Genomic DNA, 27,870 nt, shown 5'->3' on the forward strand with positions numbered 1-27,870 from the left:
GACCCAAGTTTGTTGCACCGCTCTTGAATGGGATCCGCAGGAGGATAAATGCCCTAGAGCTCCTAAAGCTACAAAAATGATGAAAAGATGTCAATTCAACTTGTAGACAGAGAATGTATACAAAATTGTTGACAGACCCAGCAATTAAGTCAACCTAAGTTCCAGGTAGCTCCCCTGGTAACAATAAGTAACGAAGAACAGTAGTCACGAGCCATAAAAATACCAAAATCCATATCTTACCACCAATATTACCTACACCCTGTAAAACTTTATATCAAACATTTAAGAAAGAATTATTGTTCCATTCTTAAGAACAAAATGACCAGAAATAATAGCGTCGACATGACCAGAAATATTTTAATGCGTCTACCCTTAAAAAACAAGGCAAATGCACATAAAAAAATTTAATCATCCCCTGACAAATGAAAAAAAGAAAAAAATTCCATACTTGGGTCATAAAGTTTCATAGCCGAGCTTTGTGCCTGCATAGAAATATTCAAATTTCTTTCTCCTTCTGCTGTATAGACTCATGCAATTTGAAATAAAATAAGAGGTTATTACAATTCAGCGAACAGGCAATATAGCTGTAAAAAAGATGGCAATGGAATAGATACGGAATGGACAGGAAAATTAGTAAAAGAAGTGGATTTTTATTTTTATTTAAAAGATTGTTCATTTATTTTTTTTTTTTTGTTCATCATCATGATAGTTTTTTTTACGGTGTGTATTTTTTAATCCTTAAAAATTAGCACCAGCCTTAAAATTTGAAAAAAAGAATTTTTCATGAATTTTTTTTTTGTATCTCTTAATCGCCTAAAATGACACTTAACTGCTACTCATCTTCATAAATTGTAAAACATTTAAAGAAATTCATTCTTCATTTCATGATGCATCTAAACGTCAAAAAAATTATAATAATCATAAAAAAGATGTTTGATATTGCTATTGTGTTTGTTTGGGGCGTGTTTGGAGAAAAATCTTATTTTTTTTGTTCATTTTTGAGGTTTTTTTTTTTCTTTCACACTTTTTTCTTTGTTGCCATAAAAAATTTATCATGATATTTTACCACGTGCACGCGCGAGCTTAAAGAAGCAATTCACTGGTTTTTTTATTATTACATTTTCATGCCTCCTGCATTTTCAGTTTTTTTTTTCTTTTTATAAAAAAAGAGCCTCAAAAATTTTTGTATTTTTATTTTTCTGTTCATGCTTTTTTTTCTTATTTTTCTGGTGAATTGAGGGATGGAAACTTTTTTGAGTACTGAATTGTGGTTCTTGGAATGTGATTAGTACGTTTTATTGAGATCGAGATCAAGAGTTCCTTGATCTTGTTTCAGTCTAGAGATTTGTATTATTTATTACTGCATAATTGCATACAATGATCCGCTTAATGTGCAGATCACGATTAATTTTAAGAGCTAAACTAAACCGGAACCAAAAATTTAAGTGAATTTTTTGAAGTCTCGGTTTCAAGGTTTGTCTTGATTGAGACCGGAAATTCAAAAATATAAAGAATCCTTTTATAAAACTATCTGAAAACCATTTCATTTATTAGAACTATTTTTCGTGAAATATTAGGATTCTTACTCATTTTTGCTAAGCTCGAAAGTACAATAAGTTCAAATCTAAGCTTGTTTAAACGATTTTTTTAAGTCATTCAGTCGAATAGCAGATTAAGTGGATTAATCGATTCAAAACTCGACGTGACTCTGGCATACCGAATTTGATACCAAGTTAGAATCACACCAGCATCGGACTGACGATTTGAGCTATTCAAGGTAGGTAATATTCGGCTAAATCTTAATTCAGAGCTTGTGCTATCTGAAAGTTTAGCAAATATGACCCAGAATTCTGGTATTTCATGAAGAGGGCAGTATTATCAGTTTTAAAGCTAAATCCGAAAAAATTACTTCGTCTTTTAAACTTAATAATGAGATTTTATTAAAAATATAAACTCAAAATTTGTCTGAGTTGGTCCAAAGTTGCAAGCCTGCAGGCAAAACCGCAAATCTGCATTGGACGAACCAAAACTGCAGGCATGTGTATCTAAAATACAGAGAATGCAGGTCTACGAATCTTGATCGAGCTCTATTAATAAGATCCTCTAAAAACCTTTTAGACCCTAAATATTCATATCCAAAAATTAGCAAAAATTATTATTATTACTGTATCTGTTGACTGTTAATAAAGCACCTCCAATTCCATGACTATTCATTATCAAAAAAGTTTCCATTTCTCGACTCATTTAATAAATTTCTTTTTTTTCTTATAAAAATAAGAAGGAAAATGAATTTAATGAGAATTTCGACGACAATACCTCGAAACCATTTAGTCCATACTACGCACGAACATCAGTGCCATTTAATATACTACAAATGACATAGCAAGCAGACGAATAAAATATTTTCATTAAATTCACTTTCCAACCTATAATTTTCTTGTATTAAAATTACTATTATATGATAATCATTCTCTAATTCTTAATTATAACATTCATGCTTAAAACTTTTTTTCATTATTTTTTTCATCATTTTCTTATTTTTAAAAAAATGTTTTTTAAGTCCATTTTAACTTATTAAATTTTTTTTTGTTCGATCTCGATGAAATTTGTATCTCGATGATATTTGGTTTCAATGACTTTATATTTTATTTTTTTTGGATTTTTCTTCCCTTCCTGCCTCGAAAAAAGAAAATTTTCCTCTCTTGTTGAATTTTCCCTCATTTTGCCTTCATTTTATAGAATTTTTTTTGTTTGGACATTTCCGGCACATCCAAAAAAGATGAGTTGAGAGATATGAAGTGAAAAATATCATGAATATGTGAGTAGTTATGAGACGGAGATGTGTATGTGGTTAAAAATAAGAGAAGGAATTTTTCTCTTTTTTCGGAATAGGAAGCGAAGAGGAAAGATGTGTCAATTATTTTGAACTTTTGCTTATTTCCAAATCATCACATTATATTTTATTGCATTAACGCTTTCGCATCATCCATTCATCGTCCTTTCTTCCTTTTATAATTTTTTTTTCTTTTTTTTATCCTCTACTCTTTTTTTTCTATTTTCAGTTCTTTGGGATTTCATTATTGCTACTGGAATTCTGTGGGGTTGAGCATTGCTGTAATAAAAAGTCGGCAAGTAATAAAAATTTATTGGTCAGAACGCCTTTTTATGTTCGTTATATTTGATGTTGGTCTTCTTTTATCCTTGAGATTATGTTTGTCAGATTTTTGGCATGATTTGGGTTTAGTCGGAACTTGAAGTTGACTACAATTTTGTATTGAGTCGAGTCGACTCGAGTTTGACTGTCATTTCCATTATGGGTTCCAGGCAGAGCCCAAAGTCGAGTCGAGTCAATTTTTTCATAAAAAATCCGATACGGATTTGAGCTCTGGATTTTATGGAGAGTTTTGGAAGTCTGATTACTCATTTGGAACATGAGCTCGATGTCGATGCACTTGAGTCGACTCTATTCCACTTTGTGCTCTGCTTTGAACCCAAACGACACATTTTCATTAAATTTCATCAAGAATACATTTAATAATGCCAAATCTAAGCTTAATCCATCTGATAGACTCTATAAAGGATCCTTGACGCAATCATCACCATTTGTGTTGCTCGGGTAATCAATTAGAAAGTCACGTAAAATAGAAACTCACGTAAATGTGTATAATTTTGAATATACTCATTAAATATAGTTAAGCTTACTCAATTTTCGTGAGTAAACCTACAAATGTGCTTAGGGATTTTCCGTTTGAGTTATTGACCCGATCGGCACATATTGAAATGCAGTATACTTAGAACCAAGTGGCAGCCACTTGGCGAAAACTACCGGATTTGCCTCGTCACCGTGGTGGCAACATTTCAATATGTGCCGATCGGATGACCTATTTCTGTTCATTCCAACATGAGCCGTGGCTGCCTTTTTTTAATCATATTGCCTATCCTCCATACCAAAAATCTAACAAAATAATCTCAATGACATCACACCCCATGACTAACTCCATTGTATTGCAAATACACAAAAAAGTCAAATGTGAATATTTATGGATAAAAAACTTAATAAAAGAATTTGCAAGAAATTGGAGCAGCATAGAGGCACAAGACAAAAAACTTTTTTATCGTTTTTAGAGAGAATTTAAACTTACCGATTGTCGCTTTTCCCACAATTTCATTGCAGATTTATATTTCTCAAACTCGTGACACCAGTCAGCGTATATCTTTTGATAGTCATTGCTTTTACTTGGCGCTGTACATCTATATATGTGGAACAGAATTTTAATAGAGAATGAGTATCATGATAAGGACAAAAGAGCATAAATATTATGATAAAACATAATAGCATCATATTCATACCTATGAGCATCAACTGTTATGATATAACTACACAATAGTGATCCACCTAAATGACAATCATAACGTCCACTATCGCTCTCATGCGATGCAACAATAACTAATCCCCGTTCTGTTGTTTCAATGTGTTTGTGAGCATTATATCTAATTTCATAACTATATAATGTTATTGTTAAATCCATACAATAACAAAAGGACGATGTTCGCATGATGATTAAGTACAATAGACCATAGTCAAGCAAATGCCATAAGAGTTACGAAGTAGAGAATAAGAGATAAAAAAAAAATAAAGTTTAAGAGAATTACATACAATAATAAAAACATATTAACTGTTTAATGTTTATGCTATTACCGTCCATTATCTTTCGAATGATGATACCAAACCACTTGTTGATCTCTTAAAATCTCTGGTACTGTCTCAAAACATCCTAAATGTATGCTTTGTCCATATGTTACAACGATTTTGTTCTTTGACACACTTGAATCACAAATATCGTTTGTCTCATTGGCAACATCCTTTACATTTCGATAAATTAATGCGAAAAAAGGTGGAAAAAAGGTAAAAATGGAATTGATATTAATGATATTGGTCGATATGGTAGTTATAGGGGGGAAGATGTGGATGTTACATTGTGTATTGGATGGTTAAGGCGCTTGTTTACCTTATGTTGCTTTCTTTGTACATGTTGATTTCGGAAATGGTCGGTTGTAAGCCCTACCATCCTAGTCTGCCACCCTTCATACAAGGTGGTTTGAATAGGCTTTTACTCTATCCTTTAATGTACAAATCACGGCAAATAGCTCGGTCGCCAAAGGTGTATTTAGAGAATACCATGAGAAGCTATACACTTGACGTTTGGTTAGCTTCGGAGCGAGATTTCGGCTTCTTCAATTCCTTAAGCACAGTTAAGGTGCTGTGAATTTTGTGGGCAGAGATTTAAGTCGACTAATTTTTATATGAAGTTGAGTCGACTTTTCAATACAAAATTCAAGTCGACTTCGAGCTCTGCTTATGGAAATTCAATCAAAATGAACCTAGATGTTCTGATCAATTTCTTAGAATCTCAGATCACTTTGGGGACCTATCATAGCTATTGATGTAAAAATTCTTTATCACATCACATAACGCAGAATATAAAGACAATGAACAAGCCAATAATGTGTCTGCTCCACATTCCATACTCATTTATTAACCAGTCTAACTCATCCATTGAATCAAAAACATTCTATGACAATGCCTGAAGCCATAGAACATAACAATCATATTCAAGTAACCAAACTATGAAGCAAATTGTCACTTACATTTCCATTTCTATGGTCAAAAAATTGTGTACCATGAAAACATATGTATTGAAATATTAATGACAAGATATACAGGATGTGAAGAAAAAAAATATCTTCAAGTTAGTTTTTTGGAAAATGTTCATGATTATGATCATGATAAGGAATTTTCCTTGTTCATGTGTACAGTATGAACCACAAAATTTTATGTTATTACTGTTATCATCACAGATTCAATTACATCTAGCACATACAAGTTCTCTTGTTTTTTCCTGTTAAAAACCTCAATTCTCTCTGACACTTCAACTTACTTATTCTGTTCCCAAAAAAAAGTAATATAAACCCCAATACACAATGTACAAATGGTTTTTAATATGTATCCACAGTAGTGCTATACAAATGCACACATGAGAAAGTCGAGAAAGTCTCTCACCTGTAATAATCCTGGCTCATATGGTTTACATGAATTCGCATCATGATCCCAACCACAATACGGATCTTTTACACATCTAAAACAACTGTCATACCGATGACTACACATTTCTAAATCAATTTGCTTAATACGATGATCTGTCGATACATAAAGTGATTTATATTTTTGACTTATATCAATAACTTGAATGGCTTCATTCACAGCTATTTCAAATATATCCAATAATTTTGATTTTGATTCACCATCTCGTACAAATTGTACAATTTTATAGATACGACCGTTGTTTGTGCCAATATAATAAACTTTATATTCGTGATTGGTTGTTGGACTGCGGATTCTAAATTATTTTGGAATAGAAAAACCAATGAAAATTGAAACAAAATGAGGAAATTCAGCCACAAACTCACTTGTCAACAGCTAATTTTGTGAATACTAAATCGCGCTTATAAAATACAGGATTATTATGTTCATGATTAACTGGTTTGTCCATTAAGGGATGCGATCGTATGAAATTGAGAACGACATCAGGTAAATTTTGTGTTTCGTCAACGCACATTCCAGGACGCGGCTCAGGTACTTTTGAATTAAGTACTGGTAACCATGCTGAATTAGAACTAGCTTGTTCCTTAAACTTTCCTTTAAATGTCGAATGAATCTCATTGATATCAAAACTGCATACAGCTGATCCAACTAATCCATTCGTACTCGTTGTAAATGTTGCATAAAATTTCGTCTTATCAGTCGGTATTTGATAAACTGATTGAATTTCATTAAAATAAAATGGAAATTCACCAGATATGCTACAATTAAGTCTAGCCTTTAGGTATGTTGCAAAGTTTTGACTCAAAATATTCTTTCCGCCCATATCTTTCTTACAAATTCGTGCAACACGTGAATAAACAGCTTTACCACAATTTATATACTCAACAGCTGTTTCACGAAAGAAAAAGTATACATAATCGCCGATTTCAAAGGATCCAACAAAATTTGGCTCTGTGAAGGTTAAACAAACAGAAAAAATTATTGTTAGAGTTTTATAGTAAATAATGGGATTGCATGTAAATGGAAAAATAGGCATGTGGTGGGTGTCTCATGATGTAGAATGCTGGAGACGAGGAATTAACTGAGTTGCTAAGGTGGCTTTAATTCTACACAAGGTTGACACAAGGTAGAGCCACCAGAATTCCAAAATTCAGTTAATCGGTCCAAAATTGGGCACAAGGGCGTCTTGACTTTTGGTGCCATGGTGCCGGATTTAAACCGATTCATTGTCATGCCGACCTGTGATCTGATTTTGGATAGATCAATAAATTTGTGTTATTTGGGTCAGTCAATGTAAAAACTTCTTAAAACTGCCAGCAAGCCATCTTGACATTTAATTAAGCCAACCATTAAGACTTGGCACTTATTCACAAGCCCATAGCCTCAATTTTAGATACCCAGTTGCTATAGTAAGCACAAAAATCTCCTATTTTCACTGTTCAGCATTACAAACTCTCATAACATGCCAATTTTTCTCACTGACATCAATTTTACACCCCCACCCCCATCCACCCATTAATTAACTTACTATCAAGCCATTTCGAATCATATTTCAGTGTTCGTTTGAAATTATATTCCTTTCGGCCAGTTGTCATGTTATAAATATCAGCACGAAAAATAACGGAATCAGCTTTTGTGAATTCAGCATTTGTTCCAGAATACTAAATGAATGAGAAATACAATACATTTAAAATATATAAAAAGTCACAAAAGAATAGCCTTAAATTATTTATTTTTAATTACCAGTGCTGAAAAATCGCCAGGATTTCCTTTTTCAACATAAATAGCTGTTGAGTTGTCAAGTGGATCGTACGGGCACTTTCCAATACCATTACCGATTCCAGGTAGAAGCTCTGATCTTGGTAAATGTGTTAAATTTGTCTATTGGATATATGTATAAAATTAATTAGCTGTTATAGTTTAGGATATAAATTTTTAGATGATGAAATTGGAAACATAAATTGCGGCATCAATGCTTGATTAATTTTTGAGGCATAAGAACCTCAAAACCAGCAAAACATTTATAAAATATTCTACCTCATTAATTTATATTTTATTGAATTTCGCGAATTTTTCAAGTGAATGTGAAAAAATTAATTAAATTTTGCATCATGTCTGTTAAGATCATATTTTTTGATGATGAGGTAAGTTGGGCTTTAAATTGGCGCGTGAGCTTTTAATTATGTTCAAGCTTAAAGTTGCATGTCCCCCAAAAACAACTAAAAATGCTTATTCGCATTTTAATTTTCCTAAAACGCTTTATATAAACTCAATAAAGCAAGAATCATGAAGCAATAAAAAAAATTTTTTATTTTCTCATTCAGTTAATTTCAATTTCATTATATCATACAAATCCATCAACATGATTGCTTTTTACTGCTTCGATAATGTAAAATGTAGACATCCTATAACATATATTATATGGCTGATGTGTCTACAATTTTTTTTGTATATTAATACATGGCATATATCAATTTATAAAGCAACAAAATAAAATGAATGAAAAACTGCATGTCGATATGTTAATGAAAAAGAGAGAGAATCATGACATGAGGAAAATGATGTGATAATGCTGACGCGATTCTTTTTTTTGTTCATATATATATTGATTGAAAATGGATTTATCACGCGTCTTTCATTATGCTCATCCTCATTTTTTTGTAGTGAATCGATTTAGTTCAGAGTTGGGACTTTAAGGATGATTTTTAAGGGTTAGTATGGCATAGCCTGTCACAAATGGCACGGATTTATAGATTATTGCAGACTCTGAGCAAGATTTGAACATAAAACAGTCAAAAATTGCCATTTGCGCCTGTAGTTTTGTCTGTGATTAGTTAACATTAGGTAGATATGCCTCAGGTAACTCAGAAAGCATACAGCGAAGAAATGACCAAAAATTCGTCTCCAGGTCGACTTTACTCTAGCTTGAAGCCAGTGTTCATCAAATTTAGCGTGGAGCTAGAGTCATGATTGTCTGGGGCCTAGTCTAAGGCTAGATTTGACTAAAACTAACTTCAATCTCAAGTCAAGTCGGCCAAGGTCTGGCTTTAGCCTAGATTTGATGAATACTGGCTTCAAGCTTAAAGTCAAGTTGGTCTAGGGCCTTCCCAAGGCTTGAGTTGTTGAAAAGTGACTTCAATTTAGAATCAAATTGGTCTGAGGCCTGACCTCAGGATATATTTGATGAAAACTGACTTCAAGCTAGAGTCAAGTCGGTCTAAGACCTGGCACCTGGCTAGATTTGATGGAAACTTGGCTTCAAATTAGAGTCCAGTCAGCTTAGGGCTGGATTTTTAATCATTTCCATCCCATTTGCTTTTCAAATACTCAAAGGATGACTTCTCAAAGAAAACTTCTCTAAACTATACACCAAAGGTAGAGTAAGGATTAGATTCAAGTATATATCAAGGCATTGACCCCAGACACAGGAAACGCCCCTGATATAAAAATCAACCATCTCATCCAACTATATTTTCCACCTCTGTCATTCATTACTCACAAACACACACACATTAATGTGGAAATTAATTGCTCGTATGTTTGTGATTTCTCGCAAGGGAGCCAACAGCCCGACAATCATATATCAATGAATAATTGATGATGTTATTGTAACATCGTTATGAAAGCTTTAACTTTGTGCTTTATGTTTTTTGATTAATGCGAGTAAATGCATTATGATTTCGTTTTCAGTGTTCAATGCCTTTGACGGGATAATATGAGCCGTTCCAGTTAGTCTGGTGTTATAAATTGATACAATTGTTTGTGTAAAAGCTTTTTATAAAATAGGAAATTTCTACAATTTTTTTTCCATTAACACCATTTAAAAGGAAATCAAAACTTGAGTGCAAAATGCACCTTTTTTTTGTTTGAAAAGTTTCAGACTCAATTGTTATGAAAATAATAGAAACTTACAAAAATAATGTAATCCTTTGGATTATGTGCATATGTTCCACAAATATAAAGTCGATTTCCTTCCATAGGCTGCAACACGCGGATGTGATTGCGACAATCAAAGTGCTATTTAGAAAAAGAAGTTTTAATTCAAATTTCAATAGAACCAAATGAATGCAATTCCTTCATACCTGACTTTTTCCTTTGGAAATGCAATTTCTAACATCACTAGATGTTGGCTCTAAAAGTATGTGATCTCTCTGCAAATTAATAAAATGTCTCAATAAGTTTATTATGTAAATTAATTAAAATAAAGCTCATCTCACCTCACAACTTGTCCTACTTATGTCATCTAGATGAAGTTTTAAAATACGATCCCTAAAGTATGAAAAGAAGTCTTTTTAATGACATGAATGCAACGAATGCTTAACAGTTGAGACATGTGTGTCTTTAATTGAATAAAGGCACGAAATGACAGCATTATATACTTACATGGCACCAACATAAAGCGCCTCATTATGCTCTTGGAGCAAAAAGTTACGGTAGTAATGTTTACCACATGTAAATTCTCGTACATGATCTGAAAAAGGTAGGAAAATGAAAAGAATGTTTGTTATTAAAGAATGACTTGACATGCAGTGTTGCTGAGGCTTTTTGCATATGTTTTTTTGGATTATGTTGAGTATTGGAATATTTAAGTTAGTGACGACGACGGAAATTTCTGCTTGACTAATGTAAAATTGACAAAAAATTCTTAATTCAACCCAGATGGTCAGCCGACTTATTGACAAATAAATCCACAACACCCTGTGTTCTACATCCGCACTATATTCTTGTCACACTTATTTTATAAATAAACAAAATTCGCTAATTTTTGATTTCTTTTAAAAAACTTATTATAAACTAATTAACATCATTAAAGGCACTAATTGTTGACATTTTCAATTCTTCATTCATGCTTACGGTCTCATGAGTTTTAACAATTTTTCATTCATTCTTTTTGACTCGTCGTTTGGCATTTACAACATTCTTTTGCACCCTCAGCTTTTTACTATACCTGAGAAAATGTCTAAAATACATCACGTAGATCTAAGCTCATTTGACATTTTAATTTATTTTTACCAGTAGAAATTGACCATTGTTAAGTCTTTATCTACGCAACATTAAGATGTTTAATTGAGTATTTTAAGGCAACAGAAATATATTTTGCGTTCTGGGAGATGGACAGTCGATAGTAATTAGGAAGTTAATAATATGGTATTAAGAGTCATGGGATATGGGAGTCATGGGATGATGAATGGTTTGTAGGATTGTGAATGAAGGTGGAAGTATTTTGATAGAATTTAGAACTACAAAGCTTCTGATATTCAAAAGGCACTTCCACTGGGACTCCAGACATTTCGTACAGTCCAGACTCCTAACAAATATTGGATTCCAGTCAATCTAGAAGGTTTGATATAGGGAGATAGTAGGGTTTCTGGAAGCGGTTTTCTGAAAACTGCATAACCGCACTTTTTAAAATTTTGGAGTTTTTGAAAATTTCCATAAATTTGTATGAATTTTAAAACCCCAAGAAGGTGTTGCATTTTGGTATTGAAATGTTGTAGCAAATTGAAGAATTTACTCTAAAAAAGGTAAGGCAGTCGTGTTTGAACCTATTCCCTTGATTATCTCATTGTTGATGCCAATAATCTTCTATAGAGTCTATAGCACATCAATAAATTAATCTCAGATTTCAAGAAACCAATCTGAAATCATTCAAAACTCAAAGTGCATTGTCATTCGATTATGCGACAGATTTTCAAATTTTGCTACCATTAGCAACCAATCCATTACCATTTATCATGTATTTCTCGGTTTACTCCAGAAATTTCTCTATGTTTTTCACCTTGTTTGTCAAAATAAATTTGTTATCACTTAAATCACAGTTTTTTACATTGATAAACATCAACTTTATGAGTCACAAACGTCAATCTTTCTGTTGTTGTCTTATCTGTCTTCTTCTTTTTGTTTTTATTATTAAATCACGAGACTTTTTATAGATTGTAATATTTTTAACAAACAAAACCCATGTACATACACAATATTATCCAGTTTTATATCTTCAAAGAAAAAAGCAGATCGACACCTTGGTAGTGAGTTTATCTACTTTATATTCGCAAAATAACACAAAAAAAACGTAATGTCTGCTCATTTATTGAACAAAGTCCGCATTAACAGCACACAAAGCTGAACATATATATATTCAATGTTAATAAAAATCAATAATTTACAGATTTATAAACGCGGTGTTGATTCGAATAATAATTTAATTAAAAAAAAGTGTTAATTAATTATTCACGCTCGAAAAAATTATTTCATACATTTCTTCTAAAATCATTCTATCATTCTGTAATCTTACTGATTTATTGACGGTTTCATTCAAGTTCATATTCAGTAGAATCTCAATCGTTGAAAAGCGTGAAGCAATAGGAATAAAAAAAATTAAATAATTGCGCTTTTCATGTAGCTACGAGTGTTGTAGGTAAGCAGTGAAATGATGAATTGAGCCTACATATATATGCGAGAATTATAGAAAAAAAGTGGAAATGCCAAACAATACAAAATTTACGGTATTTTGATTTTCTGATGAAATTGAGTGTTAGTTATGGTACTTATGTGGATGAAATTACTACATCGATGGATGCATTGTTAATGAAAATGCAGCATTTTTTTTGCTCTAATTAATGTAGAACTTCAATAAAGAACGATTGACGCAGTTGTGAAATTCAATAAAATGGAAGAAAAAAGGAATTCTTGAATCATGAATTTTTCAGAAATTTATTAGAATTTTTTTTGAAAAATATTTTTTTGAAAATTAAGGAGTCATAACTAAGACAGAAATTTGAATAATTTCAATTTTATCGAAGCATTAGTCATCTAAATTAGGATAATTTAATCCAGGTTTGAGAGTAAATGCGAGTAAAAAATATAAAATTTTGAGTTGATTACGAAATAAAGTGCAACTTTACCCGTATCTTCCGTATAACAAAGAATAGGATTTTCAGACCCTAAACTCCCAGTATCAAAATCGTGAACTAGAATTTTTACTTCGTGTGAGTTCATATGTGGAGTTAAAATTTAATTTTTCACAAATCTCGTTCGCAAAATTGTCAACCTAAATTAAATGACAAAAGCAAACCTAAATTCATATCTTACTAATCCACATAAACAAAAGGAAGCAAAGATAATTATTATTTTTTCCTGATTTTATCGGTTAAAACCAATAACTTCCGAAAATTTGCAGACTTTTATCTCATAGATAAGGTTTTATCCGATAACCTTGCCAAGGCACGTCTGATTACACCATATGAAAAATCCAAAATTGCCACCTCAACATCCATTTAAGAATTATTTTGATATCCAATACCCAGTTCAAGTCCATTGTTAGTTGTTCGAGAAAAGTTCGCTATTGGAACGATCTCTTAGTGGATTGAATGAACGGTCCCTTAGTGTTTGATTCAATTTCAAGAAGATTTAACATATTTTTGAATTACCTCCATATCGAGCTAAAACATTTTTAAGAAATGATTTCGAGTTTACTATGCTCGACTCTGAGGTCTGGCTGGGTTCCTTTGCCCTAGCAATTAAGTGTGTACTCTTAAGAGCAAACCAAGATGAGAGTTAAGCTTGTGAGCATACTCAACTTGTATATTTAAGGAGTGCAAACTCTTGAGAGCATGTTCTTTATCTGTTAAGGTAGTCTTAAAAGAACAGGCTTGATAAAATTTTACTTGAGACAAAAGCGTGTGTTTCATCCTTACAAACAACTCCCAAAAGACACAAAAATCACTAGCAAATCAATTTAGGAATTTCAAAACCTGACGTAATCATAAAGCCAATTTCTGCAATATCATCTGCCGACACAACCCAGAACACAAAAACCGTTTAACAGAAAAATAATGATAAGGAATTTATGATGACTTTCAACTTTTATTTTTTATTTCATTCCACAACCAAATTCGCACCTGACCTGAGAATTAACTTGAAACAAGAAGCAAAACTTTGCAATTTTATTGTTTTTAAGAATAGCAAAATCGTGATAAGAAAATATTTTTTTCTTCTTTTATTTCCAGCAGTGCCGTGAAAAAAAATTCATTCTACTCAGCATCAGCCACAAGAATTAAATTCACATAAGAAAAAAATTCTTCTTCTAAACTCAATTAAATCTTACTCAGTGCGGTGGATTTATTATTATTATTTCAACCTCATCGAGAAGACACAAAAAAGGAAGAAAAGGAAGCAAAAAAACTTCACACAAATACGAGCAAGCACAAAAAAAAGCGGAAGAATTCCGGCGAGAAAGTTTATTAAGAAAATTTTTTTTCCTCTCATCTCACGGAACTTCATTTTGTGTGCATTTAACTTGAAGCACAAAAAAACTTTACTTTTTTTTTCATATTGTTAAAGCAGGGATGAACAAAGCAGTACAACAACTTTTTATAGTTTTAGTAGTCATATCCGGAACAGCAATATTCGCATTCGAATCAAAAAACACTTCCGAAGATGACAATAATATAGATATAGAATATGATTATCATCGAAATTTGGCAGAGTTTCAAAAATCGGATAAGTTGAGTGCTGGTGAGCGGCAGCTGTGTACGGAGATGAAAACACAGGCATTCTCGTTGTATGATTATGCAGTTGTTATTGCTATGTTGGCTGTATCATTGAAAATTGGACTTTTTTATGGATTTTGTCATAAAGGCTCGTTAGAGTCATCATCTGATTTCATGCTGGGATCTCAAATGAGCTTATTTCCAGTGACGTTAAGTCTAACAACAAGTTTTGTTACTGCCATTGAACTTTTAGGAAATCCGGCTGAAATGTTCTTTTATGGATCACAGTTTGCTCTCATTGGTGAGTACGAGATGATTATTGGAATATCATTCATTATTTCCCACTAAGCTACCTCATAAAATCACCAAAAAATGTCCACCTCATTCTGATTAATGTATTTGAATCGTTTCAGTCATTTCAATGATTTTAGTCATTCCGGTTGCACTTAAAGTTTTCTATCCAATTTACCATGAAATGCAATTGACCTCATGCTATGAATATTTGGGTGTACGATTTGGACGAAGAATGAGATTGATGGGTGGAATTCTTTACGTTCTTCAAATGTGCTTTTACACGTCCGTGTCCGTGTTGGCACCTGCAATTGCATTGTCAAAGGCCACTGGCCTCAATACACGACTTGCAATCATACTGATTTATTTGGTCTGCGTTTTTTACTCGAGTCAAGGTGGATTGAAAGCTGTTGTCATTGCTGATACTTTTCAAGCTGGAGTTTTATTCATTTCGATGGCATTGATTGTGATTGTTGGAACTTCATATCAAGAAGGTGGTGTTGAAGAGATTTTCAAAATTGCTAAGGATAATGGTCGACTGGATATGTTTAAGTAAGTCACAACTATTGGAAAATCCAGCAAGAAATACTAAAAATATCCTTAATTGCAGCTTTAATCCACATCCACATCAACGGCATTCTGTATTTTCTGTGATAGTTGGAGGATTTTTCTATTGGACATCACTGCTGTGTGTAAATCAATCGACAGTTCAAAAGGCAATGTCATTAAAGAGTTTAACGAAGGCTAAAATTGCTCTAACATTGTCCGTATTTGGGTTGGTCTCGGTCTTTTTGGTGAACTTCTATACGGGCATCATGGCATTTGCTCATTATGAAAATTGCGATCCCATGAAATCTGGTCAAATTGATGCGATTGACCAGCTGATGCCTTTTTATGTTATGGACATGTTTGGACATATTCGATTTTTCGTTGGCATTTTTGTGGCTGGGTAAGCAAAAAAATATTTTAATTTTCCTAATTGATGTAAATTAATTAACTAATTAATCGATTTTCTTGTGTAGGATATTTGCAGCAAGTTTAGGCACAGTTGCTGCATGTTTAAGTTCATTGTCGGCGGTTACAATGGAAGATCTTCTGATAGCTGGATTTAATGTGAAAATTTCACCGCAGAAAGGATCTTATTATGCAAAATGGATGGCAGTTGGGTGAGTTTTAAGAGATTACTGTCATTTCCTGTACTTTTTCATGCTTGCATGCGGATATATATTTATTCTGCATATTTATGCTGAACATATTTTTTCGTCAAGTATAAGAAGAAGCATGCGAGTGTGTTGGTGCGTTAAAGGCCGAAATATAAAAAATTTCTCATTCATATGAAAATCCTTTCCATTTTTTTTTCTTTCATTCTTGCATGCATGTCTACAGTTATGGAATTTTTTCATTCGGATTAATTTTTTTGGTCGAAGGACGAGGCGTTTTGCAAGCAACTTTAACACTAAATGGTCTTGTGGGTGGAATTTTATTAGGATTATTCTCACTCGGAATATTTTTTAAATCAGCAAATGTGAAGGTAAGTAATGTGAAGTTATAGTCGAGATATTTTACATAAAAATAGGAGAGAAAAAATATTAAAATTAAATTCGAAACAGAAACATGGAGAAATTGGAATGGAATTTCAGAGAAGAAGGTCATATGTTATTTATTACATATTAAAATGGAGATTACAGAGCTCAGAAATGATAAATTCTTCAGAGTTGGTGGTTCCTAACACTCATAATGATTATTATCTTGGTAGGGAGTGTAATCTTGTATTTGTAAAAATGAAGTTTCCCTTAAAATTGTAGAAAATTCAACAAAAAATTCCAACTAAGCTCAATTCTCTCCAGAATCTCTAAATACTTCCACTTTCTCACCTTTAAAGACACTTTAAAGCATCACATATGATCACGTCTAAACACATTTAATCTGCTTTCAGGGAGCATTTTACGGTGGACTTCTTGCTATATGCTGCGTTACAGTTCTCGGAACAATGGCACAAATAAGAAATACCACAGAGGAGCCATACCTACGTTCATCAGTAAGTGAATGCGATTGCATTGTGAATTCGACATCAACATCAATAAGAGCATTAATAGATGAAGAAATATCAGCATCATCAATGAGTAATGATGATGGATTTTTTTCAATCATTTATCGAGTCAGCTACATCTACTATTCAATGATTGGTACAATATTGACCATAGTTTTTGGTTTAATCATATCATTCTTTACTGATTCAAACGATGACGATAGAATAAGCATATCAATACCTAAAATCATAGCAGATGATGTACATGAAGGTGGATTCCGTACACCTGGACATTTCTCGGTTGGTTCATTCCTATCGATTCCAACACATAGACGATTATCATCATTCATGCACAATGTATCACAGTCGACATTGAAAGTTGAACATAAAATAAAGGAAGTCATATCACATAGCAATTTGCATCATTTGCATCACTTGCATGTGCCAAGCGATGATGAAGAAAGAATTAGCATTTTAAATGAAGAGGATGATCAATTGGAGAATGAAATATCCACAAAAAGTAGTCACATGAATACAGGAATAAGAAAAATGTTCTTTATCGGACATCAGGATGACAGAGAACACGATGAATAGCTAAATTCCCATTTTTTACGTTCTATGCTGAATCTCACAAAGTCATGTATAATGTGAACATTGTGAATAACTTATTTGTATTCCATTCTCACCCATCCACCGGAATTTATTTTTTATCATCCTTTCTTTTTACGACATTGTTGTACATTTTTTGACACATTTTTTAAGTCTAGCTACTTTTGTATGCTTTTCATTCATGGTCAAAGGAGGAGAAAAATTCTTGACTATTTTTTTTTTTTCATGTCTATCCCTTTTTTTTGTCCTAAAGTACAAGCATAAAATAAAATTTGAGTGAGTTGAAAAAGTTCTTTTTATTTTTTATTATTGTTGTAGCTTCTCTCGTCCCCAAAGCAACGACGAAGCTATATTTTCTTTTAATTCTTATTCTTTACGTCGACATGGTTGCATTCCTTGTGTTTTTCATGATATTACTGGAGATATAAAGCATCATAAAGGAATGAAAAAAAGGTTTCACTTCTGTTATTTTTTTTTTCTTCCTTCTATCATCTTCATTCCTTTTTTGTATGTCGATTTTGCACCCTTGGATGAAATTTTTATCGGAATTCTTGAATGCTGGAGTAAGGAATTAGAGATGAATCAAAAGTTTATTGGTATTTATTGTCTTTCAGAAATTAAGCTTTTGTCATTGGATTTTAAAGGAAATTTAAGTTTTTTCTTGTGTTGACGAAGCTGACAAAAAATTATTACAAGTATAATTCAAGGCTCAGGTATAATTCCAAAAAGCTCATGGGATTGCTGTGTGAGCAACGATGCAAAAGTGCTGGGAATTAGAAACTGGCAGAAGTTATCTAAAGATAGATCCAGCTTTCGACGAATTCTAAATGCGGCAATGGGCCCCGTGCGCCTTCGCCAAGGTAAGTATAATTCAAGGAGGTTTTGAATTCAACTTGGAGACACAAGACATCAATAAGGAGATACAAATGAGTAAGCACTGTATATTCAGATGAGGCTGTATAGGACATACACTTTGTAAAAATAATGCTGGGACAGAAACACAAGTTTACATCACCAGAAAGAACATGACGTAAAAATGGCCAAAAATCTAACCTCAGGGCGAATTGACTCTAGTTACGTGTCAGATTTGCTAGCCTAGTGCCTGATTTTCGGTAATTTCTAAGCCGTTGTGTCTTTCGGGACCGCCTGTTGGATTTCGCAAGAGAAAAGACGTTCCTGAGCTTCTAAAGCTACATGACATTCAATCCTTAGATTTCTAATACCTACAATTTACACCCAAAAAGCTCTGGCATCAACATGGACCTTAATCTCAGTCATAAATGTTAATGAATCCCTAATTAATTTGCATCCTTTTATCAATAAGTATCAACAAACATTCAACAAGAATCCCACAAGGAATCCACAATTGAAGCATTAAACAGAGAACAATTGTTACAATAATCTAAGACCTTGAACATGCTTAAAGATAAATTGCTGGTGTAATATGAATATAATTTTTTATTAAAGTTAGATGGAAAACATTATAAGGAAGTTTATCATGAATATATTTGACCTAGATGCATACTACATTCTACTATTATTATTATTTTTATTGTTATTATGTTCAATGCACAAGATGAAATATTAAGAAACTTCTCAATGTTCATCCTTGATGATTTTTTATTCAAACAAACGAGTCTGTTTTCATGTTTCTCGTTCGAGAAAGAGTTTAACTTGCATTAAATGACTTTAAAAAGTGATTAAAAACTAGTTTTCATGAAATTTGTGAAATTTTAGATGCTAAATTGTTTAATTTTTATGTTTTAAAAGTTTTCGAATTTGTGTTTGACTTTATGATGAATTTTGAAAATTTGTCGAAAGTTTTGGAATTAGAAATTGTATGCAGTATGGATATTTGGAGAAGTTTTGTCTTTGTTCATGATTGTCAGCATTTTTTAAGACTGCATTGGGTAGAATTGATAAAATATGATCGGGATTGTATCAAGTTACGTGATTTATCCAGATACTTATTTAAGCATGTCTCATTGACCCTGCTAAATATCAATCTTTGTCATTTGAATCCATATTAGACCATTTTACAATATCAATTGAATTCCAGTGCCTTAACTCAAAATTCACGGCATTTCTAATCAATATCTGTCAGTTTTACCCACCAAACCCATCTAAATCCACCAAACCCTACATCCCAAAAATCCTTAACCTCCCCATCTAATCCAAAATGCACCAACTCCCCCTCAACCCATTTATCATCATAATTAATGTATTGCAATCATCAAAACATACAATGATGCTATCTCATGTATAATTGACACTTGAATCGATAGTGCAAGATCATTGAAAATCCTTAACTGCACGACAATGCAAGAAAACAGCTATAAATCGGACCGATATTTTTTATCGGTCCGATTTTTGCAAGATTTTGCCAGATAAATCGTCCATAACTTGATCAACTTGCATACAAGTTATGGACGATTTTTGCCAGATTTTGGACGATTTTGCAAGATTTTTTATTAAAAAATTTTAAAAATTATATTTTTCCCATCTTTTTTTCTCTTTCTCATATACTTCACAAGCGTTTGAATCTTTTTAAAAATACTCGTCCGATTTTTGCCAGATTATGCCAGATTTGTCTTGGGATTTGAACCTAGGACAGTCCTACACTTTACCGCTGAGCTACCGCATCTGAAATTATATAACTTTATGTATGGCAAAAGACATATATAAGTTACTAATGAATTTCAAGCATTAAATATAGTTATATTTTAAATATAACTTTTGAATTAAATTTATGTTGTACTTATTTAAAAGAGAAACCTTTTTAATTTTCCAAAATAATTAATTTAAGTGTATTTTTTTCACATCGTATTCACATGTAAATGTATTAAATTTGTTTAGATTCCGAAGTTATCAATTTAACTAATGACAAATTAACAATAAGTTGTTATAAGTTTGTTTTTTAATTCTACATCATAATCTAGATACAGAATTAAGATTTGTAGAGGCATTTCGAGGAAATTGCCAAATTCCCTTTATGCAACATAGTGATCTTCTAATCAAATCATTTTGGGTGTATAACGAAGAAAATTTAGTAGCGAGAAACCGAAATCTCTACTTCTAGTTAATCTAGTAAAACATGTGCCCGGCATAATCTGGGGAAAAATCAGAAATTTAAAACTTATAAGATTTTCAGAAAATTCCCAAACAAATTCACAAAAATATCTGGCAAAATCGTTCAAGAATCTTTCAATTTCGGACCGATTTTCAGAAGATTCTTTCATCCGATTTTTGCAAGATTTATCTTGCACAATCGGACCGAAAACTGCAAGATTTTTCGTTCGTTTTCAAAGAAAATTTGTCTTGCAAATTCTGGCAAAAGTCGGACGTATAAGATTCGTCAGATTTTTGCCAGAAAATGCAAGATTTTTTTTCTGGCAATATCGTCCAAAAATCTTTCAAAATCGGACGGAGTTTTTCGTGCGAAAAAAAATCGTCCAATATCTTGCGAAAATCTGGCAAAATCGGACGGACAAAAAAAGTCTGGCGAAAATCTTTCCATTTTGGCTCAAGGGTTGAAGTTAATAAATTCCATACACATTCCTTTACTCCTTGTACATATACATTGTATGAGTCTTTATCTGCTTATCAAATTAAAAATGAAAAATTTCTCACATATGAACACACATTACACATCATACGACCTCGAACATGAAAATAAAAGGAAAGGATGTATGAAAATAAAAAAATGCTTTGAATGTTACGGACATAAGAGTGGGTAAGAGGGGGATTGTTTGGATGTTTTGTGACGGTTGAAAGGCTGTATTGCATTAGGCATTTGGATAGGTAAATGGTAAGCTGTAGTTCCAGTTCAGTTCCTTGGCTGGGGCGCACGAATGCCCATTGCCGCGCGTAGGGAATGTCTGAAGACAGCTCTATCCTTCGAAACCTTCTGCCAGTTCAGAATATTAAGGACTCTTGCGTCCTTTTCAACACATGCAACTAAGGGATCATAAACCTAACATCCAAGCATATACTTAATGAACATACACTACAACACGACATTGTATGTTAGAGCAATTAATCTGTGCGACGAGCGAAGTAAGCATGTAGCCTGAAAGACACACAGCGTAGATAAGACAAGGAACACTGCTCCTGGTTAGAGGACTGATGGACACAACTTAAGCATTGTAGCCAAGTGGCGGCCACATTGTGTCCAAGTGGTAATGTTCATGTTAACTGTCATGAAAAGTATTCAGCAGCAAAAATGCGGCAATGATCAAGTGGTTAGGGCGTCGAAATACCGTTCAAATTACCCGGATTCAATCTTAGGGAAAGTCTAGTTGGATTTGGGTGCTTTTTCGCTGTTCTAGTCTGCCTTATTAGTGCCGATTGGACGTGATTATGTTCTTTCATCATTTTTACAACCGTATGCTTTCCTAGGTTCATATTTTGGTCTCAATGGCAAGCATTTACATGAGAATTCAGTAGACTTGATGATGAGGATAGTTGAGGGTCGATAGGTGAATATATCATCTATTTTATAAGTGATTGGTGAGCTTACCAGTGACATTAAAAGAGGGACTAGAATCACGGAAACGTAGAAAAAAGCAAAAAATTATTAGACATCGGAAAACTGACTTTAATAGATCTAGACATGGAAAACCTTTCCTACTCAACTATCCACAATCACATTTCTTACAAGAAGCTAAAATTGAGGTCAAAACTTCAAATAAATTGCACCATAATCCCCGCACAATCCCATAAAGGAAAAAAAAGTAGTGAATTATTTAATTATGTCTACACAACAAGGAGGAAGAGAAGTATTTCTTCTTTTTTTTCGTCAGTACTTTCTGCCATTATGAAATTTCATTAGTTGTTTAATTAATTCTTTGCTTCCGACATAACATAACATTTGCGTGCCGAAAGTCTATTTTTCATTTGTGCCAACCAATCTAAATATATATTCACTTGTATACACATTTTTTCTCGGTGTAAATCAAGATCAACAGCTAAGAAAAAGTTTTTTTGCTTTTTTTTTATTTGCCGAGAGAAAAACTTCTTTTTGGTTAAGGAATGGAAGCAACGCAAAAGGATTGCTATTTTATTATTTCTGTTTCTCTTCTCTTGCTTTTTCTTTTTTATTGCGGCTCTTACAGCATCATTATTCTTTATTTTTATTTTTATATTGCGGTTGAAAGAAGCGCAAAAAAAAAAATTCTTAAAAGTCATTTTTTTGTTTTTTTGTTTTTTTATTTTCTTTTCATCCCTTCCAGAAGTATCAGTGGCCCATTTTCCGAGAATTATGAAATTTTTGTGTGTGCAAATTGTCCGACTTTTTGGTGCTTCTTATTTTTGGTATAAGTAATTTTTTTGGGGGAAAATTAATCATGCTTAAGGGGAAATTTATGAATATAAGATCTCATAAATCGTAGTGTAATAAACAGGAAAGTTTTTTTGATTGCTAACTAGCGTTTGGGCACTCAATTAAGGATAGCTTAATGTGGTGTTTTTTTTGAGGGATGGTTCGGAAATGACGTCAACAGTCTCCATAATGATCAGACTATTTTAAATATTTAGTTTTAAACAAATTTTAAACTGTTGTCTTTGAATTTCAGTAATGCTTATAGTAGCTTTGGTCGACTTTTCCAAACAAAATTAAGTCTAAAGTTCTGCTTAGAACTAACCCCGATGGCACCACTATGTATTAACAGTGAGACTCACAGTTGACCTGACAGTACCTTGATGTCTAATTTTAACCAAATTTTATGATGAAAACTGCGATTCATCGCATCTGCAATCATTTATTGGTTTGATTTTTGGGGTCCATATCATAAATTTAAAGCTATTGATAGAGCGTTGATAATTGGAAGACGAAAGTCAACAAAAAAATTAGCTTTAGGAGACGTGTTAAGGAGTTCCTGAATCCCAATTGGGTCAGCGAAGTAAGTAAGTAAAACACAAACTTATTTTTAAGTGTTAAATAGCTTTACACTTCGTCTAAGTTTTACTAACTTTGGGTTATTTACATTGCTTGATCAATATCCCTTAAATTTTAAAAAACATCACTTACTAAGCTTAATATTAATTTTCTTAAATTATCCATAATTCACAAAGGCAATCAAAAATTCCAATTTCTTAGCATTCCCTTAAACTCAAACGACCCTCAATCGGAAATTACACCCAAAAAAATCAATTCAGCAGTTCCCTAAAATTACAATTTAAATCACTTTAAAATCCAAAAATTCATTCCTCATTACAATAATATGCCTATTTCATAAATGCGCCGTCGGCAATTATCCACAAAAAAAAAAAGAAATTCTCAAAAGGAGAAAAAACTTTTTTTTTATCGTAACAAGACAGAAAGACACTCACACACCGAAATGGAATCATCTCTGGATATATCCAGTGCTATATATATATTTATACAAAAACTTAGCTTCATCTCATCTCTTTCGTTATCAACAAAATCCAATTATAATTTAATTAGGATTGTAGGAACTTTTTTTTTCTGCTCTTATACTTTCCACTCCTTACTCCCCCTTGTATCAATTATAAATTCATTTCTGTGAAATTTATTCTATAATATAGTTATATTGTGTAAAGAAATTTTCTTCTCAGATTTTTGTTAAGCCAAAGATAAAGAACAGGAAAAAATTTTCATTCATGAAGCAATAATAGCGCATAAAAATTTTCACTTGGTCTGAATCCACAGTTTTTTTTTTTCATTTATAATTCTAATGGCTCGAGAGTTTTTTTTTTTGCTTCTTCTTTTTTTGTCATTTTTCTGATGCTGTTGAATGAAAGCAACGCGACAATTGTGATTGTTACTTTTTTTTTCTTCCTTTTTTTACTTCTTTTGTTTTTAAAAAGTTTTTTACTCTGCACTTTGGAGATGATAGAATCGTGATAAGAGAGAAAATTGTGAATGGGTATGCGTTAGAGTAATTGAAAGTTTTGTTGTTGTTGTTTGGAAATATTGTTGTGAATTGGATGGATAATTTGTAGTTTTAGTTAGTTTTTTACTGACTAACTTTCTTGGGTGGATGTACAGATCTGTTGTGATCCATGGCGTCGATCAGTTGGCGTCTAAAAGTGACTTTTTCGGCTTAATTTGGTTTAATACTCGATTAGCACATCTGGAAGGCATACGGAATAGAAATGACCTAAATCATGCTCCAAACCATATAAAGTGCGATTTTAGCTTTAGACAAAATTCGATTAAATTCGACCTCAGACCAAAACCAAGCCGATTTGGTACCAATTCTACTTCTTGTGCTTTGCAGGACAAGTCGATTGTTCGATCCACAATTCAGTGCTTGACCAACGTGACTATGACTAGATTTTAGATTTAAATGGAATCTGGCATAAAATCAGAGTCACGCCGAAGTAAATCTGGAATATAGTCAGAATCATGCCGGAGTGTATCTGGCATCAAGTCAGAATCACGTGAATAATTCTGGATTAAAACCGAGTTCGATCCCAAATCAGACTCAAGCTGGCTTGATGCTCCATTTTGAATCAATTCATTGACTTGTGATATTCGAGTTAGAGCTAATTTTACTTAAATAATCCGAAGATTCTATCATTTATATCACAAGACAGCTCTCTTAATCAGTCTATCATTTTACCATACAATTATATCAACTATCAATATAAACCCCATCCTCATATTTATCTACACATCTTCAATTTCGTATCATAAATTCAGTTCCATTTGTCATTACATCTAGGATTGATCCAATTATGTGTTTATTATAATTAGGTTTCAAATGGATGTAATAATTATTATTAACAAATTTATGCATTTCCGAGTTGAAGTTTAATAACATGCAACTTATGAATATTCAGCATATTAATGAACTTAAATGAGATCAAAATTTATATTGGTAAAGGAAATTAATACAATTTGAACAATTCTTTGTGTGATTTACTGATTTTGATGGCTATTTAGCATTGATTTTGGGGTTGTTGAATGTTTCCTGTTTACCGGGAAGCACAAGACGGAGAAATGGCCAAAAATCAGGCTTTACGCCGATTTGACTCAGATTTAAAGCCGGCTTTCACTGAATCTGATCTGAAACTAGAGTTACGCTTATCTGAGGACAGTTTGTCAGCCATTTCTACGCTCTCTGTCATCCGGGTATTTTAATCTTCAAAAATTGTGACACACTGTTTAATTAATTGTTTCAGAAATGCATTCGAATGTCTCTTAGTTCTATGTCTAATCTTATGGTGTTATTTATAATAACCAGTAGCCAAACTGTTAAAAAAGATGAATATAATAGTTTAAATCCAGCTTATGTTCATAATGAGTTCATAAGTCCTAGTCAGAAGCGTATCTAAGAAGGGGTAGGGACAACAGCGCCTCTCCTTAGTTAGATGGTCAAATGATCAAACCACACTCGCCAACCTCCTCCCTTTCCCTATTTAGACAAGATTCTTCAATTTGCAATTTGGATTTTCAAGACTAACTTCTAAGTCTTTTACATCAATAACCATACTAAAATGATAAATTTTCTCCGAATTTTCCAAAAGTTTCCATCAATTTAACTAATTATATTATTTTCTCAGTTCAACATATATGATCCAATATGAAACTTTCTTTAAATCTCATAATTAAGTTAAAATCTTATCAATATTAAGAATCTAATTAAGCCAAATTGATTCAATCTTCCCAATTCGTCATTTCCAAATTTACTCATAATTTTAAGTCATAAATTAATTAAAATTATCCTGTTCGTAAATCTTGTTAAATTAATTTTTTGCTTTCATCTTCAAAACATCAAGTGCAATTGAGATTTTCTCATCCTCAAAAAAGCGAAAAATTTCTCAAAGAAGAAAATTTTTTTGCGCATTTTTGCATCACTTGAATGAATTTTTAAAAAGCAACTTCTGATCCTCTTAATATCTGTCTGATGATTAATAAATTATAAAATAAAATATTACACATGTTGCAAAGTATGCAACTGTAAAATCAAAGACCATAATTGTAAAAGACGTGTCTTATGTGTGAAATATAAAAATGTTGAATCTTAAATGCTTTTCATGTACACATGAGTGATTGAATGATGATAATTAAAGATGAACGAAGACATAACTTTATAGCAATAACGAGACGAGAGATGTGCATTTATTATTTATGTGAAGTGGGTGATATGAATGCGATAGACATGACACCATAAAGGGAGATTCTGTCTTTTTTCAAATTGATATGTTTTTCTTGTATTTAAAATTTATGAAACTATTTCTTTTTGAAATTATAAAGTCCTTTTTATGATTTACATTAGTAGATATATGTGTGTAAAATATTGTTAAAAATTCATATCACCTTTCTCTATTTACACTGGACATTCATTTAAATGATAAGAATCATGATGCAAGGGATGGTGATTTGATAAAGGATAGCATTTTGGAAAATGAGATTGAGCTTATTAAGGGAGTGATCTTTGACTATGCTTATGGTACAGTACATCTTGTTCTTCGCTTCTAATCAGTACATCTTGCTCACTAGGGTGCGGCTAGCACTTGGGATATTGCAATATTAACGATAAGACACCATCTAGGACCATTTTAGACTATGTTGTCTTTTTCTCTTCTGAGCTTGTATTTAAGGATGTCAGCTTGCATCACCAACACACCCAGTATTAACCAGAAACTCGTTAGTCTCTGCTCTACTACATGGCTTGAATTAACGACTTTCAACACGAGAAGGTGAGGTTGGGATATCACAATTGAGAATTGAAAAGCGATAGCCAGCAATAAAGCTAGTTTTAGGTGACATTTGTGTGAAGTCATGGATTCCAATTGATGTTTGTAACCAGAAGTATAAGTAAGTACGTAGTCTTTATTTTAGTCGATTCTATTCATTGAGTTACTCAAGACAACTAGCTTTTAACTAATCATAATGTCCTTTTTTCCTCTAGGGCACATTTCAATTCCTTTTCTGCTGACTAACTAAACGTACCAAACATTAAAACCTAAAGTAACCAAAAAGCATTCCAATTCAGAACTGGCAGAAGTTCTCGAAGGATAGAGATGACTTTAGACGTTATTTCCGTGGGGTAATCGGCCCAAATGCACCTTAGCCAAGGAAGTAATTATTAAGTAACCAAGAAACAAGACAAATTATATTCTTACAATATCTAACGTCCAATAAAAGAAGCAATTAAATATCTCAGAAATTGCAAAAAACCAGCAATAAAAAAAAAATTCAATTTAAATTGCAATTTTACTGCAAAAATTCAAAAAACTTTTTTAATTAGATTCTGATTTTAAAATGAATAAAATTAATTTAATTAAAAAAGATGATCTGAATAGAATAAAGATGTTATGTCTGCACAAGATGATGAGTAAGAAAAATTCTAATTAGATATTCATTAGTAAATTTTCTA

General features: G+C 32.4%; 2 protein-coding genes across 4 annotated transcripts in view; one reads left to right on the top strand and one right to left on the bottom strand.

Moving 5' to 3' along the window:
- Positions 1 to 979: 979 nt before the first annotated feature.
- Positions 980 to 27,870, bottom strand: part of LOC139094232 (semaphorin-2A-like) — a 44,576-nt gene continuing 17,685 nt past the window's right edge. For both annotated transcript variants that reach the window (XM_070645210.1, XM_070645209.1), the window contains 12 exons: positions 10,487 to 10,574; positions 10,321 to 10,372; positions 10,186 to 10,254; positions 10,016 to 10,120; positions 7,847 to 7,984; positions 7,632 to 7,764; positions 6,469 to 7,054; positions 6,062 to 6,398; positions 4,700 to 4,863; positions 4,351 to 4,503; positions 4,143 to 4,251; positions 980 to 3,112 (listed from right to left, as the gene is read on the bottom strand). In XM_070645210.1, coding sequence (XP_070501311.1) covers positions 3,059 to 3,112; positions 4,143 to 4,251; positions 4,351 to 4,503; positions 4,700 to 4,863; positions 6,062 to 6,398; positions 6,469 to 7,054; positions 7,632 to 7,764; positions 7,847 to 7,984; positions 10,016 to 10,120; positions 10,186 to 10,254; positions 10,321 to 10,372; positions 10,487 to 10,574 — 1,988 coding nt within the window. In that variant the 3' untranslated portion in view covers positions 980 to 3,058. The remainder of the gene's footprint in view (positions 3,113 to 4,142; positions 4,252 to 4,350; positions 4,504 to 4,699; positions 4,864 to 6,061; positions 6,399 to 6,468; positions 7,055 to 7,631; positions 7,765 to 7,846; positions 7,985 to 10,015; positions 10,121 to 10,185; positions 10,255 to 10,320; positions 10,373 to 10,486; positions 10,575 to 27,870) is intronic.
- Positions 12,310 to 17,813, top strand: LOC139094231 (sodium-coupled monocarboxylate transporter 1-like). 2 transcript variants are annotated; one of them, XM_070645207.1, is made up of 7 exons: positions 12,310 to 12,518; positions 14,110 to 14,893; positions 15,006 to 15,435; positions 15,494 to 15,832; positions 15,906 to 16,049; positions 16,270 to 16,414; positions 16,820 to 17,813. In XM_070645207.1, exons 2-7 carry the CDS (start codon positions 14,449 to 14,451, stop codon positions 17,504 to 17,506), a joined length of 2,190 nt encoding a protein of 729 aa, XP_070501308.1. In that variant the 5' UTR covers positions 12,310 to 12,518; positions 14,110 to 14,448; the 3' UTR covers positions 17,507 to 17,813. The 2 variants fall into 2 exon arrangements, with proteins under 2 accessions (XP_070501308.1, XP_070501309.1); XM_070645208.1 differs by having other exon boundaries at positions 14,113 to 14,893.

The sequence above is a fragment of the Chironomus tepperi genome, unplaced genomic scaffold (genome assembly GCF_022539635.2).
Source record: "Chironomus tepperi strain 1889 unplaced genomic scaffold, CSIRO-AGI_Ctep_v1 contig_353, whole genome shotgun sequence".
In the NCBI taxonomy this organism is placed as follows: domain Eukaryota; kingdom Metazoa; phylum Arthropoda; class Insecta; order Diptera; family Chironomidae; genus Chironomus; species Chironomus tepperi.